The 21,338-nt window shown below is 41.8% G+C and overlaps 3 protein-coding genes across 15 annotated transcripts in view; 2 read left to right on the top strand and 1 right to left on the bottom strand.

Annotated features, from left to right (window-relative positions):
• caska (calcium/calmodulin-dependent serine protein kinase a) overlaps positions 1-21,338 on the bottom strand; it is a 209,068-nt gene that overhangs the window by 43,713 nt on the left and 144,017 nt on the right. For 7 of the 11 annotated variants that reach the window (XM_076263321.1, XM_076263327.1, XM_076263323.1 and 4 more), the window contains exons 6-10: positions 7,611-7,713; positions 6,562-6,740; positions 5,624-5,746; positions 5,292-5,375; positions 3,849-3,948 (exon numbers count right to left, since the gene is read on the bottom strand). In XM_076263321.1, the coding sequence (XP_076119436.1) occupies positions 3,849-3,948; positions 5,292-5,375; positions 5,624-5,746; positions 6,562-6,740; positions 7,611-7,713 (589 nt within the window). The remainder of the gene's footprint in view (positions 1-3,848; positions 3,949-5,291; positions 5,376-5,623; positions 5,747-6,561; positions 6,741-7,610; positions 7,714-21,338) is intronic. The other 4 variants (XM_076263322.1, XM_076263325.1, XM_076263329.1 and 1 more) reach the window with 1 other exon arrangement.
• gpr34b (G protein-coupled receptor 34b) lies at positions 8,344-11,445 on the top strand. Of its 2 annotated transcripts, none has more exons than XM_076263333.1 (2): positions 8,344-8,629; positions 9,125-11,445. In XM_076263333.1, exons 1-2 carry the CDS (start codon positions 8,608-8,610, stop codon positions 10,306-10,308), a joined length of 1,206 nt encoding a protein of 401 aa, XP_076119448.1. In that variant the 5' UTR covers positions 8,344-8,607; the 3' UTR covers positions 10,309-11,445. The 2 variants fall into 2 exon arrangements, with proteins under 2 accessions (XP_076119448.1, XP_076119450.1); XM_076263335.1 differs by having other exon boundaries at positions 8,344-8,625; positions 9,125-11,444.
• LOC143100305 (G-protein coupled receptor 183-A) lies at positions 13,120-20,880 on the top strand. 2 transcript variants are annotated; one of them, XM_076263338.1, is made up of 3 exons: positions 13,120-13,284; positions 14,374-18,552; positions 19,467-20,880. In XM_076263338.1, the coding sequence occupies exons 2-3, from the start codon at positions 18,515-18,517 to the stop codon at positions 20,464-20,466; spliced, it is 1,038 nt and encodes a 345-aa protein (XP_076119453.1). In that variant the 5' UTR covers positions 13,120-13,284; positions 14,374-18,514; the 3' UTR covers positions 20,467-20,880. The 2 variants fall into 2 exon arrangements, with proteins under 2 accessions (XP_076119453.1, XP_076119452.1); XM_076263337.1 differs by having other exon boundaries at positions 14,371-18,552.

The raw sequence follows: 21,338 nt of genomic DNA, 5'->3' as shown, positions 1-21,338 counted from the left end.
ATGCATAATTATAATCAGATCTTTCAGTTACAATAACTAGTTGAACTACTGCTCGCATCAACTTGAGAACAATGGAAAAATCGGTGTCAAACAGTATTGTGAAAATCAAGCCATGAGAGTCTGCTGCAGGCTTGTCAGGAAGACTCAAGCAGAGTGAGCAGTGCAGATCGGCTTTGGCCTCTGCAATCTCTGGTCTACAGTGCGTTTCCTGATACAGAGAGGAGCATGACCTTGTCAGAGGGGGGCTTGACTTGAGCCATGAGAGGAGAGGAAGCAAGGATTTATTTTGGGGGGGGGGGGGGGGGGGGGGGGGGGGTGTGACATGAGGGGAGGGGGGGGGGGAGTGGGGGGGGGCAATAAGATACGTACTCTCTGCAGCAAGTAGTCCTGCACAGGGGAGGCAGCATTAGGGCAAACAACAGAAAAAAAGAGTTATCAAAAAGATGCAAAGCCAGCATTAGTGAAGCTCTATGAGGTAAGAGAAAGCGTGAATTGGACCTAAAAGCATTGGCTTAAAAAAAGAAAGAAAGAAAGAAAGAAAGAAATGAGCAAATTGGACAAATAACAACATTATAGTTCAATGAAAGGTCTTGTCATGCAAAATCCATAAATAAATAATAATAAAAATAAATACAATAAAACAAAAATAATTTATTATAGGGACCACATCTGGGGGAATTGATAATTAAAAAAAACCTTTGTGGTGGTTCCTGTAAAAATCATGTCTGATCTAATGGAAAACTTGATAGTAATCTCTTGACGTCAGTTCTGCACAAGCCAAAGCCTTTGAGCTGTATCAGAAAAGAAATGTAAAGACCATGACTCATATGGGTTTTTGGTCACATTTGATGACTGAGGTTGCACTTGCGAAAAGAAGAAGGAAGGCAGCAGTCCTGTCTGAAAAACAGGAAGACGAAGAGAGAGAGAGAGAGAGAGAGAGAGAGAGAGAGAGAGAGAGAGAGAGAGAGATAGAGAGAGAAAGAGAGAGAGATAGAGACAGACACTCTTGCTTCATCATCAGGCTGAGGTTGTGACTTCAGTGTGTGACTGAAAGTGAAGTGGCCTTTGTGAAGCAAGATGCCAAAATAAAATCTAGTGTAGCCAAGAGAAAGCCCGAAAAATGACAGGACCGCAACTATTTTGGGTAAAAAAGCAGTGAAGTGCTCAGGGCAACCCCCGAGGACCAGCCCTGAGTTTTTATAACTTGATATCGCCTATACATTCTCTTTAAACTTTTGTACCAGTGAATTTGCTTGCAAAATAATCAAATCAATATATTAGCTATGATCCACTATTTTTATATTAAATCCTTGCACCTCTGATTCTTACTTCCTGAATTAACCCCAAAATTACTACAAACTGTCAGAAATAGGGTACCAAATAAAATTAAAAAAAAGAAAACAATGCTCAATTTTTAAACGATCTGTTGCTTCAACTTCAACCAGTTTTGGATTCAAAGAAACAAGTGCACACTGTTCACAAAACATATACAAAGTGACATTTATCATTTCAAATTGGTCCAGAAATGTTAAAACACAAGCAATAGAGCATACATGTATAATATCATATATGACATTTGATGCATTGTTACAGCAATCTTTAAGGGAAAGACTACACAATATAGTTATTTACATGTGATTTCAGCAAATCATGTCTATTCCTTGTCCCTTGATTCCTACATATCATGAGAGAGAATCTTATTTGGCAATTTAGAAGGGCCTTGTATCTAAAGGGTTTTATTTTCTTTCTTTACTCCTCCTGTTCTCCTCTGCTCCTTTCCAAAAGTTGCTTGTACATTTCTCCTTACTCTGCATTTAGCTAATAATTTGCATTACTCACACTAACAGAATATACATCATATTGTGATATACATCATATTGTACTCATATTGAGTACTACACTAATGACAATTACTATTGTACTAAACAGATGCATCACAGATGCACTATTTTTTTTTGACACCCCCAGGTTATATTGCTTTTAACACATATCCTGTCTCTTGCTTAACCTCTCATACCATCAGCACTTTTCCTTGTGTGAGTTGACCACACTTCAAGAGGTGACAAAACTTTGCTGACTAATTGAAATTGTGTTAAGTCTGTCTATCTTTCTGATATATATATATATATATATATATATACACACACACACAGTATGTGATGTCATTTCATCGTAATATTTCAGCTGCCATACTAAGAATTTCATTTTATCTGAGCAAACAGTACCACTGTTTCTTAGCATCTTTTCTAACATAGGTCCATGCATTCAAGCTAATGAACTGAACCTCATCAATTACTTTAAAAGCATGCTGCACGTTGACCTATTGGTGCAGGTTGGTATTAACGCGTTGCATTGTGCATAGCATCTTATACATATTCGAGCCCATGGATGCTTGAGAAGTTCGACAAGAACAAAAACTTCCTTGGTATCTCTAGATAAGGATGGACAGGAGGATGACCGCAAGACACACGACAGGGCAAGACTTCCTCATGCAAAAGCAGAAGAGAATATACTAAGGCAAACACAGACCACGGACTGATGCAACATTCATGCACTTACTTCTGCTCTCCCCATCTATGGCTATGAATTCAAGAAAGCATGTGCAGTGAAGCTGTGGAAATATTGGCCTTACAGACCAGAACGGAATTCTGATATAAGTAAAAAAAAATGTTTTTGGGTACATTGCACATACGTTTTACATTGTATTGTGCACAGTACAATCTTCCTATGTGTTCTTTTGCCCATTTTATTTTTTTTATTTTTATTGGCCAGTCTCAGATATGGCTTTTTCTTTGCCACTCTGCCTAGAAGGCCTGTGGCCAGAGGCGTCTATTTCTCCAACTAGAGACTGGGAGGCGTCCATTTCTCAAACTAGAGACTCTAATGTACTTGTCCTCTTGCTTAGTTGTGCACCGGGGTCTCACACTTTTTTTTTTATTCTGGTTAGAGCCCGTCTCTGCTGTTCTCTGAAAGGAGCAGTAAATACCGTTGCAGGAAATCTTCAGTTTCTTGGCAATTTCTAACATGGAATAGCCTCCATCTCTCAGAGCAACAATAGAACTGTCGAGTTCTCTTTTTTCTGGCTATTTTGAGAGTATAATCGAACCCCCAAATGCCGATGCTCCAAATACTCAACTAGCTCAAAGGAAGGCCAGTTTTATAGCTTCTTCAGTTTTCAGCTGTGCTAACATAATTGCACAAGGGTTTTTATAATAATCAATTAGCCTTTTAACACGATTAGCTAACACAATGTACCATTACCACATACATGAAAAAACAGTGTTTTTCTTTCAAAAATAAGTTAATAATTTCCAAGTGACCCCAAACTTGTTGTTTGCTGTCAGCTTCCGTTTAACTAAATACTATTGCCACACTTGCATGCATGCATGCTTTTATCTCCCATTAGAGATGCACTGCTGTCGCATCAGAGACTCGATACCAAGAAACTGCATGACCTAGCTGTGCGCAATCAAACCACAATGGTAAACCAACAACAGAGTCAATGTGAATGCACAGCTATCCAGGCTCATATTCATGTATTTATTCTGTACCCAAAGCAAGTTGCAGAGCAGGTATGGGCTTCCTCTTGTGAGCTCTCCAGAAACTGAACTCATGCCCATGGTGCTTTGTGCTTTTCTCACACTCTGCTGTACCAGTTGGGGCACAGGGACATTGCGTTGCTTCCTGTGGTATTTACCTTATCGATGTAACATGGGACACTTGAATTCTGCACTCAGCCAACTCAGCCGACAGATGGCTTCCATGGTCGTCATTCATTGGTGGGTGTTCATCCATAGTTGGAGGAGTGTGTGTGTGCGTGTGTGTGTGTGTGTGTGTGTGTGTCTAACCTGAGGAAGTGGGGTCTTCAGAGAAATCAGGTAGCTCCTCTGGCGGGTCCCCGTAAAAGGAGTTGAACTTGTGGCTGGACACTGCTGCCAGCACTGCCCCCTTCAAACCAAAACAGACACACATTTCAAAACTAGAATTACCGCGATGTGCGGTGGTTTGCCCCCGTGCAGCCGTGACTTCCTGGTTGACAAACACTTGTGTGGCGAGGCATGTAATACAGCGATCATAGAGTTGAAAGTCGTCTAACAAGTTGATCTTTTAGTCCAAGTGAACGTGTGGCATTCTTGAGACTGCGTTCACGAGATAGGGAGATGCATGTGGCTACAGTGACTTTGAAATTTGACCTTTGACCTCCAAAAATTCTCTCCTCCTCTTAGAGTCCAATTGAACATTCCTAATAAATTTGAAGCACACTCCTGAAGGCATTGGGATGACATTCATGAGATCAGGACAGATGGACAGACACCCAAAAACATTAAACCTCACACACACACACACACACACACACTGTTTCCATTCACGTAAGCACACCCCCCCCCCCCCCCTTTTCTTTACAAAGTAGCTCTCTGACATTCAAATGCATAGCTAAGCAGACGTAAGTTTGACAAGCTTTGTATGATCAGTATGGCTCAGACCAGTTTCCCTCTGTGTTGGCCAATACTTCTAACACTCCAGTGGGCTGCTTATCAGGGAAGGGCACCAGGAGATCACATCTGGGACATGTCATTACTTTCCTCTTGTGGCACATCAGGGTCAGTCTTTGATGATGCTGTATCTTTTTGAGTATGTGTCTGTGTGTCTGTGTGAGTGTGTGAGTGTGTGTGTGTGTGTGTGTGTGTGTGTGTGTATCTGTGGTGGAGGGCGGATAAGTGTGTGCACATTTGCATGTTTCTGTGTGGTCAGGGTGCATCTGTCTGGCTCATTTAAAGTCATTTGGGTAAAACAGGCTTAGCTGTGGCAAAAATGTTGATGTTTAAAACCGGCAGAGATACTTTTCGCCTCCAAGGTGGATCGACTATTTTAGGTAGTAAGAAGGTTACTGTAACTGCACATAAGCAAAATGATAATAAAGGATTTAGCAAAGGTGTATTAAAGTGGGGAGAGTATTTGCTGCAGCTGCTATGCCATTTTAGTTAATTAGCGCTGCGATCGTGCAGCAAAAGAGGCTGCGTATGGGTAGGTTCTGTAGGTCCTGCAAGCAGTGGAAACACAACGGCTGGTTGGGCTGAATAGCAAGGCGTTCCTGTACCTGTCCCCTTTACTTGGGTAGTGGGCCAAAGAACGGTAATAGTTATTTGTATTTATGTGTAACGTATGTGTTTTTAGAAACTACGGCTATTTTTGTGTTTTTATATTGTGTTTCTATATACGTTGGTGTGTACTGATAAGAATGTGTGACTTTGCAAGTGTCTTTGAAACTGCGGACAGCGTGACTGAGGCACCTTTAGCTTCCTCCGGGCGTTGAACTTCCTCAGCTGTTCAACTGTCTCAGGAAGGTGAATCTTGTAGGCATAGCGGTCCCTCTCCTGCGAGACATAAACACAAACAATGGTTACAGCTCATGCAATTATTTTAATTTGTATAAAAATATTATATATATATATATTTTTTTTTATTTTCTTTCAACCATTTTCTAATTTTTTTACATTTCTTTCCTTTCTTTCCTCCCACTCTGCTCTTTCAATCACTCACTCACTCACTCACTCACTTTTCTGTAGTCACTAGACTATATCTGTATGCTGGCTCTATCCAGCTTCATGCTGGATGTGCATACCTTCAGCCAGGGGTGGTTGAGGGCCTCGTAGACGGTGATCCTCTCTGCGGGGTCCAGCATCAGCATGCGGCGGACCAGGTCTTTGGCGCTCTCGGAGATGTGGCTCCACTGGCGCGGGTTCATCTAAGCGCACACACACACACAGGCGCACACAAAATGCACGCAAACACCACACACACAGGTGGAGGGAGACAAAAAAGCACAGCGCGCTTTGAGAAAGGAAGGCATCAGAGGACACGGGGATCAGATCTGGGGATGAGCTGTGTCTGTCTGTGTGTGTGTGTGTGTGTGTGTGTGTGTGTCTGTGCTTCTCTGTAAATAATTTATCCCTCTCAGAATATATATACCGGTACATGTATTATTAGGAGGTCTGGCAGAACTTTCTTCTACCGCTAACCAATACTCAGATTGAGAAACACATTGAGAAACAACATGCTATCTGATGAGCAACATAACAGGCCATCTGATAAATAGGAAAACAGCAAGTGTGTTATCATGAAGAACACCAACGCTGCAACCAAAGGGGCCTATGATTGTGTGATAATAAATAACATACTGCTTTTGTGAAAGAAGAACTGGTATTTTCCCCCTAGCAACAGCATTTATGGCCATAGCTAGTGTGTGTGTGGGGGTGGGGTGGGGGGGGCTTTTCAACAAATTAAATATATTTTTTTATTCTTCTTATTTCTTTCAATAACATCAGCATATCTACCATAAGTACTGATAATAAAGTAATTAATACATACTAGGGGCCAGGTTGAAAAAGGCCATGTCCTCAGGAGTAACAGCACTAGTATAACTACTATATTCAAAGCCTGCCAAGAATTCCATCTCTTTTCTACAGTGAGAGTCAGTGTGGAATCAGTGTTTTTTTTTTTTTTTAATTTTATCAGGGCTGCTCATCCCTTAGACAGTTTGGGAAAATGTTAATAAACTACTACCTTGTATTTCCCTTTAATGATGCCTTCGAAGAGCCTCTCCTTGGTGCCGTAGAAGGGCAGGCATCCACTGAGCAGGATGAATAGGATGACCCCACAGCCCCACACGTCTACCGGCTTACCGTAGGGCTCGCGTTTCACCACCTCCGGGGCCATGAAGTGTGGGGTGCCCACTCTCCCTGCAAAGGGATGCATGTGGTCAGTGGAGAGATTCCCCTCGCCAAGGAGGGAGAGACACCCCATATGTATAACTCCCCAAAAGCATGCACATTATGCAAAAACAGTACCATGCAAAAGTTAAATAGATGCTGTAGACAGATACTCTATTCATCCCCTTTAGGGTAGTTCAATTGCCCAGTAGCTCAATCCTGTAAAATGACGCTGATGTCTAGAAGTGTAGACACAACAGTGCACAGTACTATACACACACTTGCAAGGACATATGCTTTGTTTGTATAATGAAAAAAACCATAACCACAAACAGGTGCATAGTTATGTTGCCAAGTGCACATAGGTGGTGTGAAAGCAGTATGTAAGTACATCTGTTCAGGTTTCCTTTTTTTTGCGTAAGCTTATCAGTAGACACAAAAAAGTAAAAAGTATTGTATTTCATTTCCTTGTTACGGCACATTGAAACAGGAAGTTACTAGAAACCTATAGTGTGCAAGAAAAGAGGCTCCTAATACCGCCGACTGACCAAACCTGGTGGAACTTGTGATGAAAAGGGGAAGCTTTATTCAGCTGTTGGATGAGGCGAAGGCCAACTAATACTCCTTACATAAAATTGACTACCTACAAAATGATCAGCAAAAGTCTGCAATGACACATTCATGGTCTGTTAATGAGGAGAAAACATGATTTGGAAAAAAAGATTTTCTTTTTTTAAATTTACTTTTATACTGGTATCAGTATGTAGACTCCCCCACAAAATCCATCAACTCAGTGCTTCCAGGACCTTGTCAAGCAGATATAGTTGAGTTTCTTACAAAACACTAGCAATGTGTTAGCTGGATGTTTTTTGGTGTTTGGACAACATCTGGACTTCATACCTCCTGCTACCAGTCCAGATTCTCCAAGCTGTATGGCCACCCCGAAACCTCCCAGTTTAACAGGCGCAGAATTCTCCTTTGATGCCAGTAACACACAGTGGGGCTATGGGGGGAGAGAAAGAGAGAGAGAGAGAGAGAGAGAGAGAAAGTTAGTAATTGAGGAAATTAACATTTGATTGATACACAATTTACACAATGAGCGGTCCCAAAAGAAGGAAGCATCTTAGCAAGAGGAAGGATATGCAAAGTTCTTAATTGCAAATGCCTGGTTCAATTTTAGCATTATTCACATTTCCTCTTTAGAATGTTACATGAACCACAAATGAACCGCAAGACATGCATAAGTCCAACTGAGTCCAACTCAGTGTGGCAGCACACCATCATGACAAGTTGTGTGACTACACTCACCACACTAAAGGATCTAAGCCTCCACATATAAAAAGCTATTCTTTTTCCACTACACCTTCCCCCCCGTGTTCAACACAAACCCACATAGTTGACGTGCATTTCGGGCCAATCCATGTTTATCCCTAAGCTCTTGGACCCTGTGATCTGGGCTGCACAACTAGCCTACTAATCAGAGGAAAGGAGAGAAACAGAGAGTGTGCGTCTTTGTAAGTGGGTGTATACATGCATGCAAGGGAGCTCAAACTAGTGGTTTTCACCGTGGTGTCTTTTTCCTTCCATATTTGAAGCATGCACAGAGTGTGTGTGTGTGTGTGTGTGTCTGTCTGAGTGTGTGTTGCTGAAAAGTGCTTCTGGGGGCTGAGCTGAGCTACAGCTGTACAGGACCAAGTTTCACTTCACCAGAGGTTATCTGCACTGACGGATGGGTGAAAAAATTACGCCACCGAAAAAAGAAGTCTGCGTTAGGTCCATGTTTTCCTTTTTCAAAACATTTTAACGATTCGTTTCAGTGGCAGTGGAAGTCTGGTGGGTCTATCAGTGGAGGGATTTCCTTTTTACTTCTTTCATCAGACAGACACACATCTGCTCCATGGAAAGAATTCATAGGGTGAGTAAGTTGGCTTTACTTCTAAACTGTCTGTGGGATATGCATAAGAGCCAGCATGGATATGACTGCAATATTTAAATCTAAGGCATAAATGATTTTAAAGTAGGCTATATGATGTGCTTTACTGAAAGACACAAAATGTGATTAGTTTTAGCCTTTCAAGAGAGCATTTCTGGTAAAGGGGCTTGCCATAGTGATATAGCTCCTATGTTCTAAGACAATAATGAATCCACAAATTCAAAGAGATGGATTATGGAAGTAAAAGATTTAACCAAAAACTACAACCAGAAAGACGAAGATAAAGAGTGCTGGGTATTGCATCACCAATAGCAAGCATTAATGTGTGTGTGTGTGTGTGTGTGCGTGTGAGTGACTGACAGCAAAAGAGAAAGACAGTCAAAGAGACAGAAGTTAAAAGGCTTGTGGTTGAGTTAGTGTCTGTAAACCTCTGAGACACACAACCCCTCAATTAACAACTCCCTTCTCTGAATTTTTCCAGGACTGAAAACATCGCATATCTCTTTTCACACCATGGATACCACAAACTCTACAGGCTTCCCCACTCCCTTCACAAGCAACAGCTCCTACGAACTGACCAGCACCACAGCGATGTACCGCAGCCAAACCATGACCGCTCCCGGCGCGCCATGCAACATTGATGGCGGCGCCATGCGGATCCCGCTGGCCATCTTCTACACGATCTTCTTCCTGTTTGGGTTGGTGGGTAACCTGCTGGCGCTGTGGGTGTTCCTGCGCGTGCACGACAAAAAGAACTCGGTGCGCGTGTTCCTCATCAACGTGGCGCTGGCCGACCTGCTGCTGGTCATCTGCCTGCCCTTCCGCGTGATGTATCACGCCAACGGCAACCGCTGGATACTGGGGCCCGTGATGTGCCGGGTGGTCGGGCACGCCTTCTACATGAACATGTACATCAGCATCACCCTGCTGGGGCTGATCAGCGTTGACCGCTACCTGAAGATCCACCGCTCCACCAGCCGCAAGCGCTTCATGAGGGGCCGGTGGAGCTATACGGCCTGCGGGCTCCTTTGGTCCATAGCTGGTGTCTGCGCCATCATCCTGATCAGTGTTACGACGCACAAGGACGAGGGCAAGTGCTTCCACTACCGGCAAATGTCATCCAAGGGCCTGGCTTGCTTCAAGTACTTCCTGGTGGCGCTCTTCTGGCTGGTGTACGCGTCGCTGGTCATCTCGTACCTCAAGATCGGCAAGATGCTGCAGCGGGCGTCCAAGGACAAGCCGGACCTGCCAAACGCGCATAAGTACCGTCAGACGGCGCGCAAGTCCTTCTTCGTCCTCTTCCTGTTCACGGTCTGCTTCGTGCCCTACCACATCGTGCGTGTCTTCTACATCGCCTCGCAGCTCAGTGACACCCCCTGTGCCTGGCAGGACGCGGCGGACAAGGCCAACGAGGCCGCGCTCCTACTCTCGGCCTTCAACAGCTGCCTGGACCCTGTCATGTACTTCCTGCTCTGCAGCTCCATCCGCCGCACCACCCTGGAGATCTTCCGGAAGCTCATCCGCGAGCCCAACGTGGTTGTCAGCAGTGTGTCCAGCAGCGAGCTCGGCAGGAGCCAGCGTGAGCGACCGTCGCTGGCCAACATCAACAGCGTCCACGCTCAGAGCGAGAGGATGCTCATTCATACGCCAGTCAAGGGGAAATAAGTTGCTCGACACGGTTGGGGAAAGCGGTTGATAGCATATGCAGATGCAGCGCCGAGAGACACAGTGGAGAGACCAGCCAGAGAGACGTGCAGTGATTTCAGTATCTCTCAATTGTCTTGCCAGGGACTGAGAAAGACGTAGAAAGCACTGGCATCTTTCCTTAATCTCAAGCCCATCTGGTTGAACATTTTTGGAACACTGGGGCCAAATTATAATCTATGTTTTCAGTATATGTGGATGTATATTATGTGTGGAGACATGCAAAGGCCTAGGTTTTCAGAGGCATAAGAGACGTCAGTCTGTTATTGCTGTTCACATTGGGCAAGAAAGTTGGAGAGAGGAACAGCCTCTGAGGGACAATGCAACACCTCGAAGAGCAAGAGATGCAGATTTGTTATTTGTTCTCCTATCTCAATCACGTAACACTAAACAAACTCTAAAGCTGAGAGTTTAGCCTAAGCCTCATTCTGGTCATTTCTGTATTTACACAGCATGTGCTGTACGTAAGTCACAATGACCCGATTCTTCACAAATGACTCAGCATAAAGGCCTGTTTTACACATTTATACATAAAATATTTTATGTTTGAATCTTAACTGTATATTTTGAGGGTCTGATTTAGAAAATGTTTGGAAAAGTGTTGAGCAAGTTGACAATAATTCTTTAAAAGGGCAAATTGCATTCAAAAGTTGGTTGGTTGGTTTTGTTGTTGTTGTTGTTGAAGCAAATAAGGATAATTATATGCATTATATAAGGATCCTTATATCCTTATAATGCATTATATAATGATCCTTATATACTTATAATGCATTATATAATTCTAAAAAACATTGTGAAATCAAATGCCGCACACTAAAAAAAAACAGACAAAAAAAAACTGAGGTAATTTAATGTCATCCCTAGTTGATGCTTTTAGCCAGACTGCAGTAGACACAGTGGCATCATAACACAATCATGACTCCTCCTGAAATGGAGTTACAGCACTCTAGTAGTCAAACCAACACAAACACAATATGTGACACTGGTGAGACCATGAGCCTAATAAGAGGTAGGCCTTCTAATCCCTGAAAGATTTAGCCAGTGTGATTCAGATGTACTGGGAGTCTTAGTGCTGGCTAGAACAATGACTCATATTTCTGACAGCCCTCTGACTGTGCAGATGTGCCTCTCCTGCACACGCTAAATAAGGGCTCCCTCTCCTGGTGGAACATGACAATGCATGAAAAAAAAACATTGCTTACAGTAAAATGTGGTCAGGAAATGACCCAGATGTGAAATTCTTTCTAGATTAAATGTCAAATGAATGGAAACAACCATCAGATCTCTCTATAACTGAATAATAATAATAATAATAAAAATAATAAAAGGTTAATGCACCGGGGGCAATTCCACGCAAAACTGTCACGTCCATAACGCCAACACAATGCCGTGGTATGGTACGATGTGAATGATGATTACTTGAAATTTGAGCATTCACTCTTCTTGGTTGTAGAACTTGCATGAAAAACCTTTCACATAATAATTCGCAACATACAAATACCATTGCATTTAGTTGCCGTTATGGACGTGACAGTTTTGCGTGAAATTGCTCATAATATTATGAATATTAAGTTCATACAATATTCATGATTACTTACTGAACTGAAATAAAATAAGGTCTTAATTAACCCTTCATACACAGTTGAGCTCAAGTTTATGAACCCATGCTAAAGTTGACTAAAAAGAGCAATAAAAAAATTATCTTTTGGAAGTTGATCTTAACGCCTTAAAGGGAAACTTGGCAGGATTTCCCCCACTGCTGGAGAAATTGTGCATTATGCTATTTCAAACTGTGGAAAAAGGTAACGATAAAGCACATGGATTTGTTTACAAGCTAGCAAAACGGTTAGCATAAGTTCGGCAGACAATGTGGATGTTACAAGGTAAGAAACACGATTTAAAACAAGTTTCTTGTTTCTCACTTCTCTTTCCGGGACGGTAGTCTCAATGTTGCAAGGTTGGTTTTCCGCCTGGGGACGCTAGGGGCAGCGGGAAAAGTCACAATTTTCACCGGAACAGGTCATTTAACCATCCAAATGATTTCTAAACAGGTTTATTACGTTGAAATAGTTCCCCTTTAAGTAAAAAAAATAGGAAATTTCCAAACTTTAAGGACACCAATTTTCTCTCTGAATGAATAATGTATCGTAAAATAAAATAGCCCCACATCATCACATACCCTTACCCTTCACCATACCTAGAGATTGACATGGTTTTATTTCAGTTAGCCTAATAGCTGGTTTGATTTGCATTGAGAGATGATCTTATGGAAAGTACCCCATGCCAATCATGAGATATGGTGAAGGGTATGTGATGATGTGGGGCTATTTTAATTCCAAAGGCCAATGGAACTTCATCAGAATGTATAGTACCCTGGATCCATGAAATAACTGGCCTTTAAAAATAAAAATCTGCCTGCCTCTTTGGGAATTTAACATAGGGGTGGGAATACTTATGGCCCCTGTATTTTAAGGAAGACCATTTATTTATTTACGATACATTATTCATTCACAAAGAAAATTGGTGTCCTTAAAGGTTGGCTATTTCCTCATTTTTTCCCCTTATGGCATTAAGATCAATTTCCAAAAGATGATTTTTTATTCCTCTTTTTAGTCAACTTTAGAATGGGTCCTTATGAGCTCAACTGTAGGCCAATATGTGGATCTCACATCTGAATCCATACTTTCAACAGTCTGTTGTAACACTGTAAACCCTCAGTGTCAAACTGCAAACAGATTCAGATAGGCCATACTAAGGAAGTTCTCGGCTAACTGCAAGCAACCTGAATCGACCCTGCTGTGGTTAAAGCTTGCAAATGCAATCTTTTGAAAAACAACTTTAAGGCTGCACTTAGGTTTCACGGCAAATCTGCACCTTCCTCATTTCAATGTCGCAGACAGACAGATTAGAAAATGCCTCTCGCACCATGAACCAAAGGTAGGTGATGTAAAATGCATAACTTGCTGTGCTCTGCCTGCTTCTATTTTCTGGTACTGTTTGCAAGTGCTACTTAAAACAACATGACTATGTTTTGAAAGCCTTATTAATACATTTGATATTTGTGGCTACAAGATTAAATACAATAGATAGCATCTGATACAGTGCATAAAACGCAGATATATTGTGGCACAGTTCCTCAAGGACTCGGATCAAGAGCAATGTTAAGGTCATTTTTTATTTTGAATTTGAAAGAAAAACATTCATTAAAGAAACTAGGCATTCAGACACTGGGAAACATGATCTAACACCCAATTCTCACTTTCACTCTCTTCAGTTAGATTAAGATTCCTGTTTTAGCAACTCAAACTACCTTCCAAAGTAATATATAATTGAGATCATACTGCTACTACTACTACTACTGCTACTAATCCTATTGAATTTCCGATTAATAATGATAACAATGTGTTTTTAATTTGGGGTACATATTGCTCAGAGAACAAGTCCAGTACCGTAGCTGTATCATAACTCTATATTTAGCACTTGTGAGCTTCTGGTGACACATATACGACAATAGTGAACTATAAAACTCACTTTCAAAACAAGACTGTACCGCTGTGGATGTAATAACTGCAATATGGATATAATAACTGCAATAAGCTAGAAATATTCGTCCATAGAACACATGCATCAGAGGAAGGCTTTCTTCCAGGCACTGTTCCTACTCCTTTATTTAAGGTTGTCCCTACATTACTTTAATGTCTTTAGTATCTACAGTTAGTTAAGAATGTCACTCAAGACCTACACACACATTCAGGTACTGTGGCTGCACCCTCACTGTGATTAAATGAAATAATAAATAATAACAATGGCGATACAATATGCATTCATCAATTGATTTCTGATAAAAACAAACATACTTTTTAATTTAGACAAATAAAAAAGAAAAGAAAAACAGCTATACTGCTACTTGTACTGTGACTTGTCATTTCTCGGTTCCGTTTTTAAGATCTTCAGAGAGTATAAATAAATTCAGTTCAGTTTCATAAGGGAAAGGAAATGCTGATAAATCATTTCTCATTTCAGTAGAAGGAACTGCACGGTAGCGCCAGAGATAACCCACTCAGTGGTGTTCCCCTGGATCTACCTGTTCCTAGCTCTCCTTGGCCTCTTGACCAATAGCCTGGTCTTCCTTGATCTCAGGAGGACCAAGAGGAAGCCCACTGTCATCTTCGCCCTGAACATGGTGCTGTCCGATGTCATCCAGTGCTTCAGTCTCTTTTTCAGGATGACTTTCTACCTTAATGCAAATGAATGGGAAGCTGAGCAGCCAATGTGTGGGGTAACCATTTTTGTCTCGGTGACAGTCTTCTACATCAACGTCTACTGCAACATGTGCTTCCTGCTCTGGATTAGCCTGTGCCGCTTCACCACGGTGGTGAGGCCTGACCACACCATTCTGCGGGTGTTCATGGAAGTCCGTCTGTGTCGTCGGATTTGCCAAGTGACTTGGTTGGTCGTTGTGGTGCTCATTGGTAGCCACATGGTCTACAAAGAATACAAAGGCAAAGGAATGGGAGGCAACTGTTTTGATCATATGAATAACCGCAGAAAAACAAGTTCCAGTGGCATGCATGCCATTGGCCTAGTGGTCTTCTACCCCAACCTTGTGGTCATGCTGTTCAGCTACACCCTGCTGTTGTATCACCTTCAGCGGATTCATAAATCCAGCCAGCTTAGCCAAACACAAGGATCCGGAGGAGGCCTAAGGGTCAAACGGAAAGTTATAGCATCCGTGCTGGTATTCCTCGTCTGTTTCCTCCCCTACCACATCCAGAGAAGCATCATGCTTCTGTCACGGGACCCGGGGAACTGTGGCAGGACGCAGAAGAAGTTCAGGGTCAAGACCAACACCATCCTATTGGCAGCGTTCAACTGCTGCCTCAATCCCATACTGCACCTGGTCTTCCGTTTAGCATGCTGTCGTGGGAAGAGACTGAGACCGGCGGGAGCAGAAGGCCATGACATACACATTGTTGGGAGTTTAGATTCACCTACATGACATAGAAACAACGTAGAGAAAATGTTTTTTTTCATGATGCTATGCAATCCAAATATGGACACTTCCTTTGTATTAGCAACCAATCAAGAAACTTCAAAGGGGGGTCTAGGCTGAGAACGGAATCTCATTGGCTGTGTTTCAAGGCTGTTTTCACAAACTGAGTTCCCTCTCCCACTCTGAGAATGAAATCTCCACTTCAGAAGCACTTACATACACTTACAAAACTTTCCAGTCTTATACCTAATTATATTTAATAGGCTTTTACAGAGGGGTTTGTTGATATATTATTCCTAGCCTAATTTATGACATTTTATTCCTGAAAACGGCAAAAATCGATTTAAGCCTATTGACATTATATTCTGATTTACAGGATAACAAAAGTAGATAAATCCCTCTGTATTTTTCCCCATATCTAATATGTGAACACAATGAAAAAAATATTTTGAACCTGGCTTTATCCAATGCTCAGATTTGTTTTTTAAAAGGTATGCAAATTAGCGCATATTTAATTAGATAATGCCTAATTTACATATTTAAAAATCAAATTACAGAAAACTTGTAATTAATTTTTTTTCCACATATTAATGTAAGTAATCAACTGGGGAAATTTCATAGTTATATCTGCTAGTTAAAAATGCTACCCTATTCACCTGTAATGTCTCGCCTTAAAGGGGAAATCCGGTGTAAAATGGATTTTGGATATGCTTAGCATGATAACGAGTTCGAACCTTCGTTGGGGAGCAAATAAATGCTAATCCGATGCATTCTAAACTAGCCTGTTTTTAACCGATGCTTCCAAAATGCTAACACTGGTAGCGATAGGGCATTTCTCATGGTAAAAAGATTGCTAATTTTAAACCATTTACGAGGCTCAAAGTAGCCCGACACTTCTTTGGTAGTATAATGAGGATCCTAACATATAAAACGAGGCATTGACAACTTTGTAAATGTACAGGTAGTTTATAAAAATTACTGTATACAAACAATACCTTGAGTCGTTTGCCGGTTGGCGCCATCTTGAAACAACGTATTTTTGACGGAAGTACTTTAGAGTTTAGAGAAGATCTGTGTTGTAGTAACTTAATTTCAAGATGGTGACGACAGGCAAACCCTGCAGGGCACTATATCTATATTTTTAACCAGACACCAAAGGAAGAATTTCGAAATGTCCAAACATTCAGTGAACTTCAATTTCAACACAGAGACACATGAATCAAAAGAGACAGCTGTGCAAGGATGGGCAGTATTTATGATACATGTATTTAAAGGTTGTCCAAGTCTTATTACGCGGTTTCTAAGATAGAACAATTTTTGTCACATACAACTGCCTGTCCACTGAATACGCTGTAAAAAAAACGCAGGCCCGGCTCCAAAATCTGCAACAAACACAGGCTTGAACCCTGAAATATAAACTGTGTCACAGACAAGAAGGATGGGAGGGGGGTTCACTTTAAGAGATGTGCGTTCATGACAATTTCAGGAAGGACGGGGGAGAGGAGGAGGGAGGGGTGAGCTAGCTCTCTGTTTTGATTGATAATACTTCAAACGTCAGCAGAAATAACCCAACCATGCTAAGGGAACCTTTAAAATATGTATTTCAAATACAAAATAGTATTTTGTAATTTGTATTTTATTGGGTTGAAGAAAATACCTTCATATTTTGTATCAAAATACTTCATAGGTGTGTATTGTTGTGGTTTACTTAAAAATACCAATATTGTTGGTGATATGATGACATCATAACAGTCCAAAACAGTGACTGTAACCTCTGACTGGTGCTGACTTTCCCCAAACTTGTTGTGATCAGCATATTGAGATTCAGGAAGATGGTCCAGTGCGAGATGAGTCCAATTTGCTCACACACACAATACACTCCCTCTCTCACACCAACCAAGTTTCTTGAGAACTTTACCACAAAACCATCAGTGTTTTCTTGAAAACTTTAATAATCCAATTGGAACACATGGAACTGGTTATGTGGCTGCCGCATAACATTGCAACACAATGGGGGGGAAAAACAAACATATTTATGCCCCTTGGCGTCAATATAACACCATTTAGCGTGGTACCCAGTTAGTTTAAAAACAACTAAAATGGTCATAATCCTACCTGATCAACAGCGTTACACAGTGCAATATCAAGCATTCTGGGCATGCATTGGCAATGCCAGAGACTTCATTCTCCGTATTATATGCCAGTGTACCATGAGTTTGAAGCTATTTTAAGGTAATAGAACTGCATTGGGTTGCTTTAAGCCCACATTCTGTGGCTCTCAATAGGTTAGGTGGTTAATTTGTACCACTTTACAAGTTTGTTGAGACTTTTTGAGTACATCGTTCAGTATTTAGGCTATGAGTTGAGTTATGAGTTGGCAGGTCAGCACAGTTGATCTGTTGACTGTTTGCAGATCTGTGGCCTGCCTCAAAAAAGCTGTTGCTCTCAAACACTGTCAACAGAGTCAGTGTACTGATGAAGGAATATATTAAATAGATAGGTATGGAAGGTTTGGGGAGTATTTTCATGATAAAAAACACAGTATTTTATTTTGATACATGGCGTGGCTACTGTATTTTGTAGTTTATTTACTACAAAATACAGTAGTATTATTTATTTGCACTTAAAATGAGGGTATTTGATATTTCATTTTGAAATGCATTTTAAAGTATTTTTGCCCACCCCTGCAATTGAGGAGGTTGGTCAATAGAACTCTACACAAACATTAAAATGTTTCAGTCACAGTTTTCATTGAGTCTCTGTCACATTCATAACACCTAACACCTTAACATCTTTTCAGTTTCCACAGGAAACCTATCAACTCACAAAAAAACACCCAACGATACCATCAGCCAAGACACTGGTCCTGTGCACTGCAACAGCCAATAAACATTTTTTTGTGTGACATTTTTGTGTGGTGAGGATGTGGTAAGACGTCATGAAGAGCTACTTGCTGTTTCTTATAACCTAAGAAAAGTTCCTGCGTCCTACATTTGTATGGGTTCATCCACAAACTCAACGCTGTTCATAACATGAGAGTAAAACAGAAATAAAACAGACGAGGATTTAGATACAGGAACACAGACAAGCAGAAAGCAAAAGTGAACTGCACACATGTGCACCTTGTTAACAGAACTTCTTAACGTGGTCCTGCTATGACTGCACAGTCCCAAAATGGAGGTAAAAGAAATGGACCATAGACCCAACATGAGGTATGTGTGACGTTTAAACATGTGTGTAAACCTGGCTTTTATCTTGCTATCTTGTGATGGAGTCACAGCTTTATTTCCTGGGTGCTTGTGAAAGGCAAAGATGAAATGGATATTTGTGGACACGACATTTGAAGTTTACAGTGGTATAATCACACATGTGTCTCGTAGTGTAGCTGACTGCATCTAAAATACCTGCTGTATTCACGCAGTTTGGGATTATGGGGGACCCTGGGAAAAGGGTTATGGGGGACTCAAACCTAAATGATCAAACTTAATAGATGAACCGCTATCAATAAGCATGTGTGACACTGATGAAGACAACTACTGACAGATCATTGTAAATCTAACCACACCAACCATGGTCACAACATAATAATTTGACCTCTGCCTACAAAATGCTTCAATAACATGAAATACTATAGTTATCTGCCACATGTGGTCTTCCTCTTTGCCTAAGTGCAGTTACCACGTTTTTATTTGAATAGCATACCAAGCCCGAAAGCAACCAAATACCATCACTAACTGCAGAACTAAAGTGAAATAGTTTCAAATAAATGGATGTCTCACAGATTTGTATCAATATCTAGCTTTCACTACTACTGTTTATATATCATATACAACTATAATCAAAAGTATACTGTGAATAGTCAGTGATGTTAAATGATGTTTAGAAGGTCACTGTTGGGGCGGACCACCCGTCATACTGTATGTCCAATAACTGTAATTGCTAAATATGGGAACTTGTACGAGAGCAACATGCAGTTTTCAACATTGACACCTCAGAATTGGACTCAGAAACTGAAAGGACATGCCCATTCTCTCAAACTCCACCACGTGTTGCAGGCCACAAACATAGTTTAGTTTCACAGCTAAACTAAGAGGTTGACACTTCTCTTCTCTCTCTTTCTCTTCAGTGACCAGTGTATGCAGCCTTCATTCTCCAGCAGAGACACAGAGGTCCTCCCTTGGCTCTACCTGTTCCTGGCTCTCCTTGGCTTCCTCACCAACAGCCTGGTGTTGTTTGAGCTATGGAGGATCCAGAGGAAGCCCACAGTCATTTTCGCCCTAAACATAGTGGTGTCCGATATTATCCTTTGCATCAGCTTTCTCTTTCGGATAGCTTACTATCGACACTCGAGCCAGTGGGAGGCAAATGCACCGATCTGCCGAATGGCCTTATCAGTTGCGATCACTGTCTTCTACGTCAATATCTATTGCAATATGTGCTTTCTCTTGTGGACAAGCATCAACCGCTATGTAACTGTAGTGCAGCCTCGCTACGCGATGCTGCAAGCATTCAGAAGGCCACAGAGATGCAGCCTTCTCTGTGCTGCCACCTGGTTAGTCTTTCTGGTAATAGTGACCACAAGAGTGATGTGGACTCAAGTCAAGACCATTGGAACCAATGTCACCTGCTTTCACTTGATGGAGTATCACAAGAAAGAGCAACATATCACCATGGTCCTTGGTACGCTGCTCTTCTTCCTCATCCTCGGAGCAATGTTGGTCAGCTACGGCCTGCTCTTGTACCACCTGCAGAAGATCCGCAGGACCTGCCTCGAGGGCACTGGGTTCGGACCAGGCCTGGGCTTGAGAGTCAAGAGGAAGGTCCTGGCGTCCGTGTTGGTGTTCCTGGTCTGCTTCCTCCCACACCACATCCAGCAGAGTGTCAGGCTTCTCTCGGCACGAAAAGATTGCGTCACGGCACAAACGTTCTCCCGGGTCCAGAGTGCCACCTTTCTGGTGGCCGCGATGAATTGCTGCCTCAATCCCATCCTGCACCTGGTGCTTCGCTTGCCATGCTGTCGTCCAAAGAGACCCAATCGTGCAACAGCCGCCACAGACTGCTCCAGGAACCAAATACCTCAGATACATATCACCGAGGCAACTGACAGGGAATTGGGCCCCATATGATATATACCAGAGGTCTTCAATAGGCGGACCGCGGTACGGAGTCCGGACTCTGACGTGATCCTATCCGGACCTGGATCATAATTATTGAGATTTTCACGGAAGATTTCAAAGCTGCGCTAAATGTTTCGTAGGTTAGGATATAATAGCAATAACTTCAGGAGCTTCAGGAACCATCATCTCGCTTGCTGCTACTCAGCCAATGAAATCTGTGCATTTTGATAAAGTCGAGTCAGTGAGTAAAGTTACTATGGTGAAGAGACTCAATGATAGCCTGGACAGGGAAAACAAGGAGAGGAGACGGGACGAGAAACAATCAGATGGATATGTAAGTTAGCGATAAGCAAGTTCTTTTCAAATCATGGATTGCTCAAAGAGGAGAAAGCTAGACAGCGAGAACAGAGCTTTTAATAACGATTGAAGGGCAATTCCACGCAAAACTGTCACGTCCATGACGCCAACTAAATACCATGGCATTGTGTTGGCGTTATGGGTGTGACAGTTTTGCGCGGAATTGCCTGGACCGACTCTTATATGTTTATATTCTGAGACAGTAGCAATTTATTAAAAGCGCCAATTTGAAGCACCACTAAAGCATATATTTTGAGGCCTACCCATTCTACAGTGAACTGAGACCACTGAATATTTTCGATTTAAGAGGGCAATATGATTGATCCACCACAATCTTAACAGTTAACCTATCCATTCACTGCCCAACAACGTGCTACCAAATGTTCCTTAAAGGTTTACAGGATTTTGGGTCAACATAAAAAAAAAAAAAAAAAACTTGCTGATTGATGGGTTAAAGGAACCAGCTGTGGAATAATATCCATCCTTGTCTTATCTCAAATCTTATTTTAAGTTCACGTTAAGAT

This window comes from Alosa pseudoharengus, unplaced genomic scaffold, assembly GCF_046254945.1.
Source record: "Alosa pseudoharengus isolate Yale_2024_CS ecotype anadromous, Long Island Sound unplaced genomic scaffold, YU_APseudo_1.1 YU_APseudo_1.1_scf_3, whole genome shotgun sequence".
Classification (NCBI taxonomy): Eukaryota; Metazoa; Chordata; class Actinopteri; order Clupeiformes; family Clupeidae; genus Alosa; species Alosa pseudoharengus.
The sequence above is the reverse complement of the archived record's forward strand: the minus strand, read 5'-3'. Positions and strand labels throughout refer to the sequence as shown.